Source organism: Panthera uncia, assembly GCF_023721935.1.
Source record: "Panthera uncia isolate 11264 chromosome A3 unlocalized genomic scaffold, Puncia_PCG_1.0 HiC_scaffold_11, whole genome shotgun sequence".
Lineage (NCBI taxonomy): Eukaryota > Metazoa > Chordata > Mammalia > Carnivora > Felidae > Panthera > Panthera uncia.
In genome coordinates, this window is record NW_026057578.1 from 45,399,171 (window position 1) to 45,421,996 (window position 22,826).

At 40.3% G+C, this 22,826-nt stretch overlaps 1 protein-coding gene across 2 annotated transcripts in view; it reads left to right on the forward strand.

Moving 5' to 3' along the window:
• Nucleotides 1-18,335: 18,335 nt before the first annotated feature.
• Nucleotides 18,336-22,826, forward strand: part of XRN2 (5'-3' exoribonuclease 2) — a 77,807-nt gene continuing 73,316 nt past the window's right edge. Inside the window, exon 1 of one of the 2 annotated variants that reach the window (XM_049651209.1) lies at nucleotides 18,336-18,522. In XM_049651209.1, coding sequence (XP_049507166.1) covers nucleotides 18,448-18,522 — 75 coding nt within the window. In that variant the 5' untranslated portion in view covers nucleotides 18,336-18,447. The remainder of the gene's footprint in view (nucleotides 18,523-22,826) is intronic. The other variant, XM_049651208.1, reaches the window with a different exon arrangement.

Below are 22,826 nucleotides of genomic sequence, written 5' to 3' on the forward strand. Positions count from 1 at the left end.
GTTACACTATGTCCCTTCCACCACATTCTGTGCATTGGAATCAAGTCACTAAGGCCACAGAATTGTCAGACATGTTTTAACACACCACAGGTCTGAACAATTGCCAAAACCCATTGACTGAACCTTTAAGAACTGTTCATCTTATGATATTTCAATTATAGCCCGATTTAAAAAATAGAAAAATGACCTTCCTTGACCCTAAAAAAGAGGCCCCACCCCACCATTACCTCCCATCCCTTTGCCCTGTTTTATAGTAAAACAAAAAGCACTTACCATAACTCAACATAGTATTACACATTGTTTTTTCACTTATTTGCTATCTCTCTCCCACCCCATCCCCCACCCCAAATAAAACTGTAAAATTTAGGAGACCAGGCGTTTTGTGCCCAATATTCAGCACATACAACAGAGCCTGGCACACAGTAGCTGCTCAGTTCAGATTTCTCAAATGTTATTGACTGCATTGAATGACTCCAGGAAAGGAAGACCCACACAGCAGAAAATAAGTGGCACTAAGGCCATGTATATCAACATTTTAAATACAGATCACAATTGTCACAGGCTTTCAGACAATGGAAGGAATGTCTAATTCTGAGCCATTAGAGCCAGAAGGATCCTTAGAGGTGACTTGGTGTTGCTCCTCATTTTACAGGTGAAGATGGTAGGATCCAAAGGAGGGGAGACCCTTGTTCAAGGTCACACAGCAGTAGGTTTAGGAACCAGGCTCCATGACTTGGGTAACGAGGTAAAGTTAAAACTCCAGGTATTTTATTCTTCTGGAGAAGGACAGCCCTCTCTTCAGTACAGCAACTTTTTGGAAATGAGCATTCCTAGCCTGGCAATGCTGGCTGGACACAAACAAATGAGATTTTAGAAATAAGACTATGAGTTGGATGATACGAATTGGATGATACAATTCAGGCTCATGTGTTGGGCAAAATCTCTGTGTACTACACAGAAGGACAATGCATTCCTTTTGGAGTTTTTAGGTCATTTGATTTGCCTTGGGTGGTGGGATAAGCTGTGTGAAAAAGTTTCCTGGTCTTTGGTATCATAAAATCCTCTCCCTTCCCACCCTCCTCCCCACCCCCACCATCAGCTAAAGAACTCTCTGTAAAAGCTAGAGATTTGAGCCAATTCTCAGGAAAGTGATTCCATGATAGAAAGATAGAAACATTTTTACTGCTATTCACTCACTGAAAAGCTTTTGGATCCCTACCTTTGTTGCATTTCTGAGAGTGCTAATTAATTTAAGGTGTTCTTCTATTATGCTATACTACATCTGGAGTATGAGCAGTACACATTGTGCAGCCATAAACCAAATAATGACTCATTTTTGCATAAAACAAGAGTCCAATTCTATCTTTTAGCTCTTATTCAAGTTTCTTGAATCATTCTATTTAAGCAACATCTGTTAGGACAAAGAAACACACTAGTTCAGGTGGAAGATTCATTTCGGGAAAGAATATGGGGATTCGCAGAACAGTGTGAATCAGGTTTTAAAAAAAAAAAAGAGAGAAGAAATGAGAAATAGTGCTTGCACACTCTATACACTAAATTACTGATGTATTTTCTTGTTCAAATTGATATCATTGTATTACAAGCAAAATTAGCCATTGGAAATTTTTTAAGTGCACAATTCTGCTCCTTTCTAACCTTGTTCTTATTCTCACGATTAGCATTACCTTGAAGAAACCACAAGCTGAGCCCAGGAGACATTATGGAGCCTAATCTTGCCCATGATGATATTTCTAATAGCAATAGACTTCATTCAAATTCAGCATCACCAAATGGATGATTTTAAGTTTATTTGCTTAAGCAGTGAATGAATAATGAGGCAGGGTGAACTACATTGCTCTTTTTCTTTTTTCTTCCTCTTTGTAATTGTCATGAATCATATATTCTAATTTTCCAGTCTGTGCTTCAGTTAAAGTCACATCTACCCACTTAGATACTTTAGGCTCTCTAAGAGCCATCTGCTATTTCCCCTTTCCTACTGCTGCAGTGACTCACACTCATCCTGCAGAGACACTATGTGCCTGTATGTTCCACAAAGCTCTGCTCATAAAAGATGCTCACTAAATGTTTGTGGACTGCATCTATGAAGAGAGAATGCCCTCTGTATTCCCTTCCCTTTCAAAAAACGATTTCTCAAATCCTAGATACATGTTTGGCATGTTTAGAGACAAACATAATTTCAAACTTAATAATGTTTGTGAAATTAAAAACAGACACTCAGATCAATGGAACAGAATAAAGAACCCAGAAATGGACACACAAACATATGGCCAGCTAATCTTTGACAAAGCAGGAAAGAATATCCAATGGAATAAAGACAGTCTCTTCAGCAAGTGGTGCTGAGAAAACTGGACAGCGACATGCAGAAGAATGTATCCGGACCAGTTTCTTACACCATACACAAAAATAAACTCAAAATGGATGAAAGACCTAAATGTGAGACAGGAAGCCATCAAAATCCTCAAGGAGAAAGAAGGCAAAAACCTCTTTGACCTCAACCACAGCAACTTCTTACCCAACACGTCTCCGGAAGCAAGGGAAACAAAAGCAAAAATGAACTATTGGGACCTCATCAAAATAAAAAGTTTCTGCATAGCAAGGAAACAATCAGCAACACTAAAAGGCAACCAATGGAATGGGAGAAGATACTTGCAAAAAGACATAGCAGATAAAGGGTTAGTATCCAAAATCTATAAAGAACTTATCAAATTCAACACCCAAAAAATAAATAATTCAGTGAAGAAATGGGCAAAAGACATGAATAGACACTTCTCCAAAGAAGACACCCAGATGGCCAACCGACACATGAAAAAATGCTCAATGTCACTCATCATCAGGGAAATACAAATCAAAACCACAAGGAGATACCACCTCACACCTGTCAGAATGGCTAAGATTAACAACTCAGGTAACAACAGATGTTGGCAAGGATTTGGAGAAAGAGGATCTCTTTTGCATTGCTGGTGGGAATGAAAACTGGTGCAGCCACTCTGGAAAACAGTATGAAGGTTCCTCAAAAAATTAAAAAATAGAACTACCCTACGACCTAGCAATTGCACTAGTAGGTACTTATCCAAGGGATACAGGTATGCTGTTTTGAAGGGTCACATGCACCCCAATGTTTACAGCAGCACTATCAACAATAGCCAAAGTATGGAAAGAACCTAAATGTCCATCAATAGATGAATGGATAAAGAAGATGTGTATGTGTATAAATATATACACACACTACACACACACACACACAAACACACACATATATATACACACACATATAGATCTATATGTGTGTGTATATATATGTGTAAACACACACATATATATACACACACATATAGATCTATATGTGTGTGTATATATATGTGTATATATATATCACATATGTGTATACACACACACACACACACACACACACACACACACACACCAATGGAGTACTACTCGGCAATCAAAACGAATGAAACCTTGCCATTTGCAACCACGTAGATGGAACTATAGGGTATTTTTTTTTAAATATGAAATTTATTGTCAAATTGGTTTCCATACAACACCAAGTGCTCATCCCAAAAGGTGTCCTCCTCAATACCCATCACCCACCCTCCCCTCCCTCCCACCCCCCATCAACCCTCAGATTGTTCTCAGTTTTTAAGAGTCTCTTATGCTTTGGCTCTTTCCCTCTCTAACCTCTTTTTTTTTTCTTCCCCTCCCCCATGGACTTCTGTTAAGTTTCTCAGGATCCACATAAGAGTGAAAACATATGGTATCTGTCTTTCTCTGTATGACTTATTTCACTTAGCATGACACTCTCCAGTTCCATCCACATTGCTACAAAAGGCCATATTTCATTCTTTCTCATTGCCACGTAGTATTCCATTGTGTATATAAACCACAATTTCTTTATCCACTCATCAGTTGATGGACATTTAGGCTCTTTCCATAGTTTGGCTATTGTTGAGAGTGCTGCTATAAACATTGGGGTACAAGTGCCCCTATGCATCAGTACTCCTGTATCCCTTGGGTAAATTCCTAGCAGTGCTATTGCTGGGTCATAGGGTAGGTCTATTTTCAACTTTTTGAGGAACTTCCACACTGTTTTCCAGAGCGGCTGCACCAGTTTGCATTCCCACCAACAGTGCAAGAGGGTTCCCGTTTCTCCACATCCTCTCCAGCATCTATAGTCTCCTGATTTGTTCATTTTAGCCACTCTGACTGGCATGAGGTGACATCTGAGTGTGGTTTTGATTTGTATTTTCCTGATGAGGAGCGACGTTGAGCATCTTTTCATGTGCCTGTTGGCCATCTGGATGTCTTCTTTAGAGAAATGTCTATTCATGTTTTCTGCCCATTTCTTCACTGGATTATTTGTTTTTCGGGCGTGGAGTTTGGTGAGCTCTTTATACATTTTGGATATTAGCCCTTTGTCCGATATGTCATTCGCAAATATCTTTTCCCATTCCGTTGGTTGCCTTTTAGTCTTGTTGATTGTTTCCTTTGCTGTGCAGAAGCTTTTTATCTTCATGAGGTGCCAATAGTTCATGTTTGCTTTTAATTCCCTTGCCTTTGGGGATGTGTCAAGTAAGAAATTGCTGCGGCTGAGGTCAGAGAAGTTTGTTCCTGCTTTCTCCTCTAGGGTTTTGATGGTTTCCTGTCTCACATTCAGGTCCTTTATCCATTTTGAGTTTGTTTTTGTGAATGGTGTAAGAAAGTGGTCTAGTTTCATCCTTCTGCATGTTGCTGTCCAGTTCTCCCAGCACCATTTGTTAAAGAGATTGTCTTTTTTCCATTGGATATTCTTTCCTGCTTTGTCAAAGATTAGTTGGCCATACTTTCGTGCGTCTAGTTCTGGGGTTTCTATTCTATTCCACTGGTCTATGTGTCTGTTTTTGTGCCAATACCATGCTGTCTTGATGATTACAGCTTTGTAGTAGAGGCTAAAGTCTGGGATTGTGATGTCTCCTGCTTTGGTCGTCTTCTTCAAAATTACTTTGGCTATTCAGGGCCTTTTGTGGTTCCATACGAATTTTAGGATTACTTGTTCTAGCTTCGAGAAGTATGCTGGTGCAATTTTGATTGGGATTGCATTGAATGTGTAGATAGCTTTGGGTAGTATTGACATTTTAACAATATTTATTCTTCCAATCCATGAGTATGGGATGTTTTCCCATTTCTTTATATCTTCTTCAATTTCTATAGTTTTCAGCATACAGATGTTTTACATCTTTGGTTAGGTTTATTCCTAGGTATTTTATGCTTCTTGGTGCAATTGTGAATGGGATAAGTTTCTTTATTTGTCTTTCTGTTGCTTCATTATTAGTGTATAAGAATGCACCTGATTTCTGTACATTGATTTTGTATTCTGCGACTTTGCTGAATTCATGTATCAGTTCTAGCAGACTTTTGGTGGAGTGGAACAATAGGGTATTATGCTAACCGAAATTGGTCAGAGAAAGACAAATATCATATGATTTCATTATATGAGGACTTTAAGATACAAAACAGATGAACATAAAGGAAGGGAAGCAAAAATAATATAAAAACAGGGAAGGGGATAAAACATAAGAGACTCTTAAATATGGAGAACAAACAGAGGATTACTATCCTCTGTAGTAATCCAGAGAGGTTGTGGGGGGGGGGATGGGCTAAATGGGTAAGGGACATTAAGGAAACTACTCCTAGAATCATTGTTGCACTATATGCTAACTAACTTACATGTAAATTAAAAAAATAAAATAAAATGAAATAAAAACTTCAAAAAAATAATGTTTATGAAATCTGTCTTAGGACTGTATTGAGTCACACATGTAAATTGTTGCCTAATCCTGATCCTGTTGAGCCCTAACCCTGGCCATTTGGCTGCCAAGCATGTGACATTGGTTACATGGACAACAAGGTAAACAGAGGAGCTGGACTTGTACAAATCCACTTGCACTGTGACTTAGGTATGGCTCATCTGTGGATGAGCAAGTAGTACAATGGTGCATGAGAGAGTGAAGTGAGCATATACCAGAGCAGTGGAAGACAAAGTCTGAAAAAAAAATAAAATAAAGGGAGATTGTAGAGGGCCAAGGATGCTAGCCTAAGGAGTGTGAATTCTATTCTATGGAAATCAGAGAGCCTTCCAAGGTTTCCAGTGACAAAAATGCTCATGGAGGTCATTCCTATAATCATCAAACATAGTTAGGTAAAATGGTACAATTACTTTGAAAACAGTTTGGTAGTTTCTTACAAAGCTAAACATATACCTCCAGTGCAACCCTTATCCCTAGGTCTTTACTCCAAAGAAGTAAAAATGTACTTCCTCACAACAAAAAAAACCTGTACAGGAATGTCCATAGGAGCTTTATTTCAAGAAGCTGGAAACAAATCAAGTATCCATCAATTTGTGAATGGGTAAACAAACTGTGGTACCCTGTTCACAACAAGATACTACACAGCAGTAAAAACACGATGGGTTCACACAGCGTGGATGAATTCTAAAAACACATATACTGAGTAAAAGAATGCAGACAAAAGACTACAAATGGTATGATTTCATTTATAGGAAACTCTAGAAAAAAACGAATCTACAGGAACATAAAGCAGATCAACGTTGCCTGAGACCAGGGGTGAGGAAGGAGTTGCCACAACATGGGAGCACAGGGAACTTTTGGGGACAATGGAATTGTTCTATATCTTGGTTGTAGTGGTGGTTACCCGAGTACATACATTTGTCAAAATTCATTGAACTGTACATGTAAAATGGATTCATTTTAATGTGTGTAAATGATATCTTAATAAAGTTGATTGGTGAAGAACAAAAGAACTGTTTGGGCACAGTTCTACACATGGCAAAGAGGAGACAGAAGAAACTTTCCTAAGGTGCTTGTCATCTAGTATGAAGATGAGGTGAAGTCCTATGACATAAAGGCCCTACATTGAAGAACAATAAATGGCAGTGTGGATTAAGTGACCAAAGCAGCATATGAATAGGAAATAGAGGAGGAGAGTGTGCATGCGAGTGTGTGTGTGTGTGTGTGTGTGTGTGTGTGTGTAAGGATACCTATGGCCTGTAATTAATTAATAACATATCAGTTTTGCTGAAGATCTTGTTTATATTACTCTTCCATCAAGACCCACTTCCAATTTCACTTCATAAATTCTAGCTGGAGTCCCTACCCACAGCAACCATTTCTTCTTTCTCTCCTCTGTAATCTTCTAGTAAGTTTAATTTGTCTGTAAATAACCATGGCCTTTTTCTTGAACTGTTCTTCAAATTGCTTATCACTACTAACTTTAAATGTGTCATGCCTTATAATCTGTAAAAAGCTCCTTAAGAGAGCACTGTATCCTGAATCTCTAACGGTTCCTTAACTATAGCAGCTGGGCAGTTTTTGTAGGTGTTCTCGGTTCATTTTGATTTTCAGTTCCTAAAAGTGAACTGTGTTAACAACTGAGGGTAAGGAAGAGACATCTACGGCCCTGTTATGCTTGTACTTCGGGACTATGGAGCGAGACACTGGGATTTGTGAACCCCTCAGTAATTTATCTCTACTTCTACTTTCATGGACAGACTATAATTTCTATCACAAAGCCAAGACCCTTTTCAGACAATGTTGTCTCTGAGGCAAATTGAAACTGGGTTGATATATTTACTCCATAATTTCATATACCATTGATGTGTTTTTCAATCGGGAATTTCAGCCAGGGTAGTCACATTTGTATGCGAAGCCTGCCAACCATGGCCAGAAACCAGGTCTCTGTTCAAGACACACCTTGACAAGTGGATTAGATGTTCTAGTGAAAGGCAGATAAATGTCACTCATGTCACTATAAATAAAAGTCTGGGCCTGCTTATCAGCTTGTAGGGTTGAGGTCTTACCTTCAACACTTCTGAGTGCTTTACACTTTATTATCCTCTAAACAAGGTCTTTTCTAGCCAGCTTCCCCCATTTATACACCCAGAGGGAATTATTACCGTTTAACTCTTTGAAATATGTGCCTTCTGTCAACTCCCTGTCTTTTGCTTTAGGAGACAATACAAACTGTGGCCTTAAACAGAAATCTGCCAGAATTTTCTCAGATGTCATATTAGGAAATAAAATGTAGTAGGACCCTTTCATAGTGCTGGATCTAGGACATCTTGTACCTGCTTTACAAGCGAATCATGTTCTAGCAGGCTTTGACTGTTTGGGGTTACATTTTAGAGCATGGGATTTGTCATCTAAATCCATGTAATAACAAGTATGGATTTAGACTCACGGTTTTGGTCAAATCCTATTCTTGGCAACCTGAGTACAGGCAGCCAAAGCTTGCTAAAACATCAGTAGCAGCCTGTACACACTTACACTTATAGCATCTATTCACACTGTTTCCCAGGGATACAAAACCTGCAAAATGCCTTGCAAAAAAAAGGGGGGGGGGTTTCCCATGGTTAGAGAAATGTAGAAATGGGGCATACAAAAAGGCTCAAAGAGGGCGATAGAATTGCGGTCTACTCAGCTCAATTTAACCCAAAGCTCTCAAAATTATTTGACCACAGATCCTATTTCTCACATACTTTGGAGTACACTACTTATTGTTATAGCTCTTTGGTTAACTTAAGGCATGAGTATACACTGAGAAAGTTTAGAGTTAAATAATCTTTCTGAATAAATTTAGCAATGTGTATATTACGGCCTTAAAAATAAATCTTTTGAAGGGGGTGCCTGGGTGGCTCAGTTGGTTGAGTGCCTGACTCTTGATTTCAGCTCAGGTCATGATCTCGCGGTTCATGGGTTCGAGCCCCACGTTGGTCTCTGTGCTTTGTCAATGTGGAGCCTGCTTGGAATTCTCTCTCCCTCTCTCTCTGCCCCTACCCCATTTGTGCTCTCTCTCTCTCAAAGTAAATAACAAACTTTAAAAAATACATCTTTTGGTTATCTACATCCATGTATTGCCCTCCTGTACCTTTATTTCTGAGCTCCAGTCTGAAGTTCAACAGAGATAGGATGTGTATCAACAAACATGTTTGTGTGTCAGCTCGCCAATGTCATGTTCATTTGTAGCTATTATTTGTACTTGGTGATAATGATTGCAGAGTGTTTTAGGTAGCAAGGAGCACTTGAGACAACATCTGAATATACAAAAATCTTGGAAAATTGAAAAGTAAGCTTTGCATTGTTTCTAAGAGCAGAAACATGTAGATTCCATTTCCATTTTATGTTCTAAGACAGAGATTTTCAAAGTTTTTGGTCTCAGGGCTCTTTTATACTCTTAAAAATTATGACCACTCCAAGGGGCTTTTGTGTATTATATCTATCAATATTTCCCATGTTACAAATCAAACTTGAGAAAATTTTAAAATACTAATTTATTAATTCACTTAAAATAGCAGGAAACTCATGCACGTTAACCTATCTTATGAAAGTATCTATATTTCCCCAACAGAAGAAATTTAGTGAGAAGAATGACATTGTTTTACATTTTTTGAAATCCTTCAATGTCTGGCTTCATAGATGACAACTGGATTACTGTCACATCTACTTCTGATATTCAATTTGTTAAGATATCAGACCCTATAGCCTCTGAAAAATCCCACTATACTCTTGGAGAATGAAAGTGAAGAGGGTAAATCACACTTGAATATTATTATGAAAATAGTTTTGACCTCAAGTCCCCCTCAAAAGAGTCTCTGGGACCCAAGGGATCTCTGGACAACATTTTGAGAACTATTGCTCTAAGAATTCAATTCAATCAATGTATTTATTGAGAATCTGCTGGATTCCAGGGAACTTACAGTATCTCCTTCCACACCTCTTTATTTTCAATCAAATCTTACTGTTATTGCAAGACTCAGTGTATTCTTTCTCCCTATCATCTGACGACCCTGTTAGATGACTAGATCTCTGTCTTTTCTCAATGTCTGTAGCAATTATTATCTATGCAGCTCATTTGGGCTTGCAGTCATACACTGTGATATGAGACTTATTTATTGTTGGCTAAACTGTGACTTATTTTATTATTTTATATTTTGTGGCTGTTGCTTATCCTTGCTACTGATGGTAGGCTCTTTGGGAGAAATAATTTATTTTGCTTATGGTACCCAACATACATAGCAAAGACTGTGGACCATAAATATATATTTACCAATTTGATTTGCAAATTTGCTGAGGAGTGTGGCAGAGACAAAGCCATGTGTTCACCAATCCTCTTTCCTTTTCCTATCCTTGGGCATGCAAGACTGTATTTCCTTATCTCCTCTGCAGGTGTGTCTCTGCAGTTGGGTTGGGACTATGTGACTGGGTTTTGGTCAAATGGACCAAAGTGGAAATGAATAAGCCACAACCAAGCCTGGACTTTAAAAACACCCAGGACTGGAGCACCCGAGTTGAACATCCAACTTTAGCTCAGGTCATGATCTCATGGTACAGGGGCTAGAGCCCCACGTTGGGCTCTTGCTGACAGCTCAGAGCCTGGAGACTGCTTCAGATTCTGTGTTTCCCTCTCTCTCTACCCCTCCCCTACTCACTTTCTGTCTCTCTCTCTCTCTCTCAAAAATAAAAACATTAAAAAAAATTTTTAAGAAAAAAAACCACCCAGGACATCCCTCCTGCTCAGTCTTTCCTTTTAGTAACAATGGTCTGGTCATGTGTTGAGCTGGCAGAATTACAGGAAGAAAGCAGCTGAAGCCCTGAGTCACCTTATGGAGGATATCCCTGGGGAGTAGCCCAACCCCATTTACAGTAAGTTAATGAGATTTCAGGCATTATTTATTACCATAGCAAAACCCAGCTTACCCTGATAGATTAAACACAATGTTCATAGGAATAATGAAATGGAAGATGAGATGCCATGTAGAAGTCAGGGAATGCTATGGAAGATGACAGTGGGCAGGAGCCAGTTTGCACTCACATTCTGGAAGACATTCATGGAGAAGAGAGAGAGAAAAAGTGTAATTTGAATTGGCAGGAAGGTGGTGGGAAGACTAGCAGCATACACTCAATGAGGTGAGAATGTGTAGGAAATACAACCAAGAGAGAATGAAGACAGCCTCGATGCCAGAAAGTTAATGCTGGGTGGGGGATGTAAAAATGAAGCTCCATTAGGTGATTAAATTGTCCAAGATCTTTTAGGTGGATCACACTAACAAAATTGTGAGGCTTCCTCAAGGCAAAAACCCAACAGATAACCATTCAATGGCTAACATTTGCTGGGTGCTTGGCATGTTTTGGGCCATGCTCTGAGTGTCGTATCATTGAATCTTCACAGAAACTCCATGAAGTATATAATCCTCATTTTATAGTTGGGAAAACTAAGGTGCAGAAAGGTTAGGTATCTTGACCAATATATTAGTCAGGGTTCTCCAGAGAAACATAATCAGAATCAAAAGTGTGTGTGTGTGTGTGTGTGTGTGTGTGTGTGTGTGTGTGTGAGAGAGAGAGAGAGAGAGAGAGAGAGAGAGAGACATAGAGACAGACACACACACACACACACACACACAGAGAGAGAGAGAGAGAGAGAGAGAGAGAGAGAGAGAGAGAGACATAGAGAGATTGAGAGAGCTTGGCAAGTCCAAAATCTGATGGGGAGTGGGGCTGGCAGGCTGGATTCTGAGGGAAGAGTTGCAGTTCAAGTCTGAAGGCAGTCTGCTGGCAGAATTCTTTCTTGTGCAGTGGAAGTCTTTGTTCTATGAAGACTTTAACTCACACTCTGGAGAGTAATCTGCTTTACTCAAAGTCCACCTATTTGAATGTTAATCTCACTAAGACATAACACAGGGGTCTCCTGCATTCCAGGCACACCCTCTCCTACTTCCACCATGGAGTAGCAGCCCCATTTCCCCTGGTAGTTCCAGTCCATCAAGTAACTTCCTTTTTTGCCTGAGTTTAAAATGGCCTGGTGGCAGTCTTAACTTCTCGGTCAACGGAATCATTGCTGTGTCTCCTGTTGGAAGCATTGCTGCTTTGGAACTAAGACCTCTAGGTCAGCAGAGTGTAAGATCACAAATATAGGAAGCAAAAATTTTGCTACTGGGTCACTATGGGTAATAGTGAGTAGTGCCAATCTTATCTCCACACCTCTATTCCTAGACTGGTGAGTCTTGGCTATGGGAGAAACAGCATCATATACTGAATGCTGTTTGAGAGCATATACAGCCTCTTTGGAGAAACTTGTTCCAGTCCTGTAAGATATTGCCCCCCTGATACTGTAACAGAGTAGTTAAAAAGACATTCCAGGGGCACCTGGGTGGCTCAGTCAATTAAGCATCCAACTTCTGCTAGGTCATGATCTCATGGTTCAAGAGTTCGAGTCCTGCATCAGGCTCTCTGCTGTTGGTAGAGAGCCTGGTTCAAATCCTCTGTCCCCCTCTTTCTCTGTCTTTCCCCACTTGCACCCTTTCTCTCTTTCCCTCTCAAAAATAAATAAACATTTTTTAAAAAGTCATTCCACTGTTCTAGCAAGCCAGCTGCTTCAGGATGGTAGAGAACATGGAAAGGCCAGTGAATTTCATGGGCACAGACCATTGCTACACTTCACTGATATGAAGTGAGTTCCTTGATCAGAAGCAATGCTGTTTGAAATACCATAATGATAGACAAGACATTCTGTAAGTTCACGGATGGTAGTTTTGGTAGGTGCATTGTGTGAAGGGAAGGCAAATCAATATCCAGTGCACATCTGTTCCATTAGGAACAAAATGCTTCCCCTTCCATGATGGAAGTGGTCCAATATAATCAACCTCCCACAAGGTAGTGGGTGATGCCTCCTGGGAATGGTGACATACTGGGAACTCAGTGCTGGTCTGTGTTGCTGGCAAATTGGGCACTCAGCATCGCTGTAGCCAGGTCAGCTTTGGAGAGTGGAAGTCCCTGTTGCTGAGTCCATGCATAACTTTCATCTCTGCCTCTGCTGTCACTTTGTTCATGAGCCCATTGGGCAATGACAGGGGTGGCTCTGAAAGAGGCTGTTATCCACAGAATGGGGCATTTTATCCAACTGATTATTAAAATCCTCCTCTGCTGACGTCACCCTTTCGTGTGCATTGACAAGACACAGAGATTTACCATTCCACAGAGATCTATTCACATACCTCTTCCCTAGACTTCCTTGTCACCAATATTCCACTTCTGTTCCTCCCAAGTCCTTGATCCCAGCAAAACCATTGGCCACAGTCCATTAATCAGTATATAATTGCATATCTGCCATTTCTCCTAACAAGAAAAATGAACAAGGGTGTACTGCTCAAAGTGTTTCCCACTGGGAAGATTTCCCTCCACCACTGTCCTTCAGGATGTCCCAGAAAGGGGCTATAGTATTGCAGTGGTGCCTGAATATTATGCAGAACCATTTGTAAACCAGGCTTGAGTTTTCTCTTCTTTTATATTAAACCAAGGCAGGTCCAGCATTTTTAACTTGCTCACAGTGTGCCATATTTTTGTCCATGTTTCAGCCAACCAAATTGTCAGACCCGTTTCTAAGCCCCAGAGCTTTCAATGCAGAATCCCTGCTCAGTGTGCCCACATCAATAAATTTGCCCTGACCCAACTTTAGGTTTCTTCTACCATTATTTCACACACTTTGTATCCATTCCCACACATACTCTCTGGATTTCTGTCTGTATAAATTAGAAAATCTAAGTAGTTCTTTTGGAATGTAGTGCACCTCATGGGTCACACTTTGCACCTCACTTTTAGTGGCCTGCTGGGACTTGTGTCTAATTACAGGTTGCTATAGATAGAATGAATGCTTGTGCATTCTAAAGAGAACCCTTGCCTCTTCTGTTATGCGACATTACACTGAGAAGAGGACTGTCAATAAGGAAGCAGGTCCTCACCAGACACTGAACCTGCTACCTCCTTGATCTTGGACTTCCCAGCCTCTAGAGCTGTAAGAAATACATGTCTAGTGTTTATAAACCACTCAGTGTATGCTATTTTGTTACAGTAGTCCAAAGAGACTAAGACATTGCCTAGAAGCAAAGAGGGGAGGTGGGAGTGGGTCCTGAGGAGAATCAGTATCATCTTTCAAGGCAACTGCCTTGAAAGAGGGGAGGCCATTATAGTTTCCCCAAGCAATGCAGAGTTAATCTCCACAGGTGGGAATAGAGAGGCTGCTTCTATGGGCAAAGACGAATCAGAATGAATGGTCATAGGCTCCCAACTCCATCAATTTTCTCACATGTCGGCATTCCAGTTTTCAGGACCTCATTCCTTTCCAGTCAGTGCCTTTATCTTAACAGTAGACACCTGGGAGGCTGGGAATGCCATCTGTGTTATAAGTCAGCTACTCCCATGATGAGGTTCGGAGTTTGGCTCTCAGCAATATCAGCTGTGCCATAGGTGATAAATGTCTCTTTCAGGGCAGACACTGTGAGGTCATTTATATGATGTTTGAGCTGGGAAATTGAATCCCTGATCTCATCTTTTTCTTCTTCTACTTTGCCCCATGATGCCAGGAGCAACCAGCCAATCTCATTACATATTTGTTGGTTGACAAAAATGTTTTGTTCTTCTTACAAGTTGATTAGGTTGATGAGGGTATCCAATGGTGATATTTTGCATCTCTCTATTGCCAGGTCACACCGTGGACTCTCAGTGCTCTCTTTACTAATGGAGACAGTCATTAGTGTGCTTAATTCTAATCAGATTGGACAGTCAATTCCAGAAGCCCCAAAACCAATTCAGAAAATTAATCTTGAAGATTCTAGTCCTCTAAAACCAGACTGGTACCAAAATCTATATTAGTCAAGGTTCTCCAGAAAAACAGAATGATTATTTATTTATTTATTTGATATATATTTAAGGAATTGGCTCATGCAGTTAGGGAGACTGTCAAGTCCAAATCTGCAGTATGAGCTGGATAACCCAGGAGAATGAATGGTGCAGTTCCAGTCCAAAGGCTGGCAGCATGGAGACCCAGCAAAGGGGAGGGTGCAGGTGAAGTCTGAAGGCAGTCTAGTGGAAACATCCCTCTTGCTCTAGGAAGCTGGTCTTTTTGCTCTATTCAGGCCTTCAGCTGACTGAGTGAGCCCTACTCACATTATGGAGGACAAGCTGCTTTACTCTACCAATTAAAATGTTAATTTCCTATGCAAACACCCTCACAAAAAAAAAAAAAAAAAAAAAAAGCCTAGAATAAAATTTGACCAAGTATCTGGGCATTCTGTGGCCCAGTCAAACTGACACATAAAATTAACCATCACAACTATTATTTCAAACATATCACATTATTCAAAATGAATTTTATAAAGACAATGAGGGAAAGGAAGCACTTGGTAATCCAGAGAGCAATCACGGCAACAGTTTCTCAAAGATTCTTTTTAAAAAAATTTTTTTTAATGTTTATTTATTTTTTAGAGAGGGAGAGAGAGAGAGAGACAGAGTTCAACTGGGGGAGGTGCAGAGAAAGAGGGAGACACAGAATCTGAAGCAGGATCCAGGCTCTGAACCAGCAGCACAGAGCCTGACGTGGGGCTCACAACCGTGAACCACAAGATCATGATCTGAAGTGAGACACTTAACTACCTGACCCACCTAGGCGCCCCACAAAGACTCTTTTCTATAATTACAATGTTAATAGGGCTTTAAAATAAATTTATGAATGTTTAAAAATACTGGTTTCTATATATTTCATATTATCTTCATATTAATGTAATCCAGATGTCAGCTGGGGGCCTTTCTCTGCCCCCTTCAGGCTTAGGCAAAAAACCTAATGTTTCAAAACCTAATAGTTCCCAGCCTTTAGAAGTTTACAACCTGGTTAAATATTCCTTCTAATTTCCAATACTTATAAATTCTCCTCACCTCTTCTGCTTCTTGAAATCTGCTATGTAGCCGCTCTGGAAAGCGGTGTGGAGGTTCCTCAGAAAATTAAAAATAGACCTACCCTATGACCCAGCAATAGCACTGCTAGGAATTTATCCAAGGGATACAGGAGTACTGATGCATAGGGGCACTTGTACTCCAATGTTTATAGCAGCACTCTCAACAATAGCCAAATTATGGAAAGAGCCTAAATGTCCATCAACTGATGAATGGATAAAGAAATTGTGGTTTATATACACAATGGAATACTACGTGGCAATGAGAAAAAATGAAATATGGCCTTTTGTAGCAACATGGATGGAACTGGAGAGTGTTATGCTAAGTGAAATAAGCCATACAGAGAAAGACAGATACCATATGGTTTCACTCTTATGTGGATCCTGAGAAACGTAACAGAAATCCATGGGGGAGGGGAAGGAAAAAAAAAAAAAAGAGGTTAGAGTGGGAGAGAGCCAAAGCATAAGAGACTGTTAAAAACTGAGAACAAACTGAGGGTTGATGGGGGGTGGGAGGGAGGGGAGGGTGGGTGATGGGTATTGAGGAGGGCACCTTTTGGGATGAGCACTGGGTGTTGTATGGAAACCAATTTGACAGTAAATTTCATATATTAAAAAATAAAAAAATAAATTTAAAAAAAAAATTAAAAAAAAAAAAAAAAAAAAAGAAATCTGCTATGTTGCGTAGCTCTGTGGGTTTAGACAACAGTGACCCCAACATGAGACTCATCCTCTTTTTTGATTTCAAAACAAAAAAAAAACAAAACAAACAAAACAAAACAAAACAAAACTGACACCCATCCTGAGTTTAGTAGATTTTACTGGAAACACTAGGCTGAGAAAGGTATCTCACAACACAGCCTGTATCTTCCTGCCACTTTCAGGTTCCCTCTCTTCTCTACCTTTCACTCTCCCCTTTTCTGCCCAAAATTTCAATTTTTGTACCTAATTTACGCAAAGCAATTTTAGCACCCAGTGAATTAGTTGTGTACTCCTCAAATGTTGTTACTGGGTTGTTTGTACTATTTCCTTGGCAAGGGATAGGAATTTAGCCCAAACCAGCTTAGGGGAAAAGAATTTATTGGTTCATGGAATTAAAGGAGAGGTTTAGCAACCAAACTGCAGGAAGACGGATTTAGCTGTATTCAAAAGCCACCGGAAACAGGGACTTAAATCTGCTTCTTTGGTTGCAGACTGGCAATAAATCCCATTCTTATCTTTCAGCTTTCAACCATATGGGAGGGGTGCCTTACCTTCCTTATGGTTCGAAGTACAAAAATGCTCAGCAAGGACTCCCAATGGCCCAACTTGCCTAGCTGTCCATACCCCCATATGATGTGTGAGTTCTAAGAACATAGCACCTCCCAAGGAAACCAAATACTTGAGGAGGAGGAGCTATTTCCAGGAGACATAAGAGATTTCACCATAGACATTAATACTCTGGAATAGTTTCAGCTGTTCTTAAGTAAAACATGGGATAACAATTTCTCTAATTTCCACACCAACAGTTTAAACAAAGTGGCATCAGATCACAGAGGAGGATGGGGCAATGAATATTGCATGCCAGGTAGCAAGGAGAAATACTTTCAGTGGCCTCTTGAGGTGAGCCTTTAGGATTGAGTGTGATTTGTGGAGCCAAGAGGGGATTCCAGGGAGAGAGACTTCCAAGCTTGAGCAAATGGACATAAATACCTCCTCTTCCAGACCTCTCTTTTTATATGCTGGAAAAATGTATTTGAAGCCACCACAAAACAAAGGATAAAAGTATCCTATTAGAGCAAGGATAGAGGATTACATGATCTTTAGTTGGACTGAAACAAAAACTGTGTGAATAAACAGGTGACTAAATCCCCCTACAAATTGACTTTCTCATGTTACATAAAAATAATAGTACCTTAAGGCTCGAGTTACGATTAGATGAGATAATCCCTTAGCCAATGCTTTAACACAACGTAAACGCTCAAAAAAAAAAAAAAAAAACAAAAACAAAAAACAAACCCCACTAGATATCAGCAATTGCACTCATAAATGTACCTGGAAAGTTGAATTAAATGCTGAACTCCGGTTACATTCCATTTTTTTAAGTATTTAGAGTGAACTTATGCAAACCAGTCATCATGACGGCATAATATTAAAAAGTACTCCTTTTAATAGTCCAGGTATGTACAGTATCACAAAACCGAGAAAAACCAGGAAGCAGAAATAACGAGTGGGTTTACATGCTGTAGTTCTACTGTGACTTGAGATAGGTTTGAAAGAGGTGATCAAACCCGCAAAGAGCTCCCCTGGGATCTGCAGAGCGCCAGGACTCAGCTATTCCGGGAGCCGGGATAGCTCAGCGGGAGCCGCGGCGAAGTCACCGCCTGGGCCCCTCCCACGACTCAGACGCGTCACAGCTCTGGGACTGGCCCCACCGACCGCAAGGGCTCTGAACCCGGCAGGGCCACCCCCTTCACCTTCCGGCCGGCGGCCGAACCCCGCCCCCAACAACAGGCCAGTTTACGCACCAAGCGGCGCAGTCGTGACGTCACTTCCTGTCGCCGGCGCGCACGTGGGAGGAAGTGCTAGTGCCCGCGGTTGCCGCTGCTGCTTGTGTCTCTGGTTACGTTCGTCCGCGGGTCGGGCGGCCGCCTCCGAGCTGGGCAGCTGCTATGGGAGTCCCGGCTTTCTTTCGCTGGCTCAGCCGCAAGTACCCGTCCATCATTGTCAACTGCGTGGAAGAAAAGGTGAGGAGGCTCCTGACGGCCACCCCGCTAAAGCCTGGCGCTCCGGCACGTCTAGGCCGCGGCCATTGGCGCCCGCCGCCTGCCCCTGGGTCACGGTGCTCGGTCCCGCGCGGCTCTTTCAGCCCTGCGGACTGCGGTGGCCCGACACGCGGTTGGGCGCCGGCACCCAGAATCTGGACCCGGGCCAGCGGGAGGGGCGGGGCGAGGGCCGAGAGGGATACGAACTCGCCGGAGGGCTGTTACTCCCTCGCCCGCTTTCTCCCCCCGGACCGGAAGGCCCCGCCCATGGCTTTGTTTCCTCCGGCACCGCGCGTTGTCGTTTCTGGAGAGACTCAAAGTCTTTTAGGCCACTTCTGGCGAGTCCGTTGAGTTAGCTGGTTAGGGCTGCACGGATGCTGATCCCGGCCTTTAACAGCCTTGTAAAGTAATCCCCGGCGGCGGATTTTTGTTTACTGTTCGTGACAGAAAGGTTTTCTCCTAGTGTGAGAGGCTATTTGTTGCTGTTTAACCCTACGTCGAAAGCAGCACCTTAGAAACGTCTAGGACAAGATAGAAGTCTGATAAGTGCCCCCTTCTCTAGGCAGTATGCTTGTAAAAATTTTCGGAATTCCTGAGTGCACTCGAACAATACACTTTTTGTTGTTACTTTGTTAATATACATGTAGACTTGTGCTCATTCTTTTGTTTTGTGTTTACTGTTTCCGTGTTTCCAGTCCAAGTTTGGTTTTGTACTCTGAATTAGAATTTCTGGATTGGGAAGATTCAGGGACACATCATGCTTCTCACCCCTTCGTTTTTGAAGGAAGTACGCATCCGTCACTGTGAAAACATTTCTTTTGCTAAAGCTGTTGAGGTCTTGATTTTTGCTGATTTTCTATCCAAGGAGGAATCGAAAGCTTTGTTTTGATGATATTCCTTGTGTTTTTGTCAGAGAAACTGTTAAACCGAATGCTCATTTCCTTTGTTTTTAAAACTTTCATCAAGCTTTACTAACTTGGATCTTACTCCGTTTCTACTCTGCAGTGATAACCACTTTTAAGTGTTTTCGTTCTAAGTATCATGTTTATACCTGATTTATTTGTTTTGGATCTAGCTGTGGAATTCCAGCTGTGATAGATGAGGGTTTAGGCGCTCATGCAGCACCCCCCCCCGCCCCCCCCTTCTAATATTAGTACCTCACCATGTTTCTTCTGTGGGTAAACTTGATAGCTTTAATATGCCTTTTTTTTAATTGGCTCTCCTATATAAAGTATACCTTGAGTTTTCATCATCTAAGCTTAAGTATTAGGTTTTCTACCCCTGCTGCCCTTATTCTTTACCCCAAGCCTGTCAGCTACATTTTTCCCTTATTGGCATCCAAAATTAAATTGTCAGGGCATTGGCTATACTGGTTTGTTTTAAAAGCTGAAAAAATCAAAAAGTGTTGTCGATTATTGTCACGATGCTGATTTAGGTTATGTGCTACTTTTGTCTTAGTGTTGCTAAGTTGCTTCTCTCTTTTCCTGTTTATATGGTTCCTCATCCAAACTGCCGGTTGTCTCAGGTATTCTATCAAGTCCTCTTCTTGGAGACTGCTTTTTGAGGTCTTTTATTTCTGTGCTGTCACACCTGGTTATTTATTTAGGCTTGCTGGAAAACTGCTTCTTGAGGTTTTTAAAAATTCCTTTCTTCTGTTGGAGGTAGTTTTCTGGTCATCATCTTTGTTGGCTTAAATCCTTCCTTGGTTTTTATTTTTAGTTGAATTCTTAAGAAATGTTATGTGAGATGTGAGTTTTCTGAGTCCATTCTATCCTTGTACACATCATTAGCTAAGCATAGTTTGAGTTTGAAAATTTGTTTCCCTCAAAACTTTGAAAGCATTGTTCTTTTGACTTCTGTCATTCATTGTTGTTGATGAGAAATTCGATGTTAATGTGATTTACTTATTTAACCAATACTTATGTAGTGTTTTACATGTACTAAGTGCTGTTCAAGGCACTATACAGAGAAGTTTATTAAATCCTCATAATAACCATATGACTGCTACTGCTTATTATTATTACTTACTACCGGTGAGAAAACTGAAGCACAGAGCACTCAAGGTCACTTGGCTAATGGGTGTTTAAAGCCAGTGTCAACTGGGAAAGACCACGTTCTTTATTTCTATGTTCTGCTTTTATTCTTTTGTAGTTGATCTATTTTTCTTTCTGGATTTTTAAAAAATCTTTATCTTTGGTAGTGTAAGCTTTCATGATTATGTACAGGTTTTTTTTTAAAAATTAAATTCATTTTGAGCAGTACTTGGTTGACTTTGAGTCTGGACACTTGTGTTCTTCAGTTCTAGAGAATGCTCTTTGATTTTTTTTTTTCTTGGCCTTTTCCTCAGCCCTCTGAATTCTGGATACTGGTCCTCCGATTGATTTTTCTTTTCTCTCTGTTCTCCACTTCCCCTCTCCCTTTTGCAGCTTTATTGAGGTGTAATTGACCTACGGCAAACTGTGCATATTTAAAGTATACAGTTTAATAGATTGACAAATGTGTACGTCTGTGAAACCATCACCACAAGTAAACATAACTTTAAGACATTCCATCTGCCCCTTTGTTTTTTCTCCTTAAAACCCCTCCCTGTTGCCAATCTTTTTTTTTAATTTTTTTTAAAACATTTATTCATTTTTGAGAGTGAGAGAGACAGCACGAGTGGGGAAGAGGCCAAGAGAGAGGGAGGCACAGAATCTGAAGCAGGCCCCAGGCTCTGAACTGTCAGCACAGAGCCCAACGTAGGGCTCAAACTCACGGACCTGGAGATCATGACCTGAGCTACAGTAAGATGCTTAACAGCCTGAGCCACCCAGGCGCCCCTGCCTTGTGAATCTTTATTCAACCCTGGTGTCTCTAAGTTTTCCTTTTCTACAATTGTATATCATTGCTTTGATACATTGTTTCTTCTCATGCAGGTATGGAGTGCCTGCTACCTTACATACCACAAATATTGAGATACTGTTTTTCATTTTCATTCAGTAACATTCTAATAGACTCTTTGGCCCATTAGTTATTTATAACAGTGTTACTTAGTTTTCAAATATTGGGGATTTCCAGACATTTTTTTCTGTTCTTGATTTCTAATTTAGTTCGCTGTCAGAGAACATACTTCGCATAATTTTAGTCCTTTTAAAGTTTATTTGCTTTGTTTTATGGCCCAGAGTCTGGTCTTGGTAAATGTCATTTTGCCTTAAAAGAGATACAGGTTCTGCTGTTGTTGAATGGAGTGTTCTATAAATGTTATCATGCTGGTTGATGGGACATGGAAGACTTGAATAACATTTACTGATTTTGTCCTTTCAGTTACTTGATAGGAGCATGGAAATCTCCTGGTATATATAATTATTTGGATTTGTCTGTTCTTGTTTCAGTTCTGTTGGTTTTTGCTCCTTGCATTTTGTAGCTTTTTTATAAGGTGCATAAATGCTTAACATTGTTATGTATTCAATGAATATGCTCTTTTATCATCATAAAATTATCTTTTTTATCCCTGGTAATATTCTTTGCTCTGAAATCTTTGTTCAATATTAAGATAGCCAGATCTTCAGACTAGGGTAGCATGGTCTATTTCCACTCTTTTTTAGTCTCTTTGTGTCTTTATATTTAAAGTGTTTGTGTTTATAGGCAACATACAGTTGGGTCGTGTTTTTTAATGCTATTTGATGATATCTGCCCCTTTTTTATTGTGGCAAAATACACGTAACATAAAACTTGCCATTTTAACCATTTTTAAGTGTAGAATTCAGTAGCATTAAGTATATTCACAATATTATGAAAGTATTGTCATTATTAATTTCTATAACTTTTGCATCATCCCAAACAGAAACTCTGTACCCATTAAACAATAATTCTCTGTACTTCCTCCTCCCCTACTTCCTGTCTTAAGAATTTGCCTACTTTACGTATCTAATGTAAGTGGAATCATACACTTTTCATTTTGTGTCTGGTTATCACTTAGCATAGTGTTTTCAAGATTTACACATGTTTGCATGTATCAGAATTTCGTTCCTTTTTCAGGCTAATACCCATTGTATGTATATATCACATTTTGTTTGGACGCTTGGGTTATTTTTACCTTTTAACTACTGTGAATAATGCTGCTGTGAACATTGGTGTACAATGATCTGTATACATATCAGAGCTTAGGGTAGATGTCCATAAGTGGTCCCTACTGTCAGTTCTTTGGGGTGTATACTTATGAGTGGAATTGCTGGATCTTTTGGTAATTCCTTTTACCTTTTGAGGAACTGCTTTTTCTAGTCTCTACCTTGTAAGCGAGGCACTTA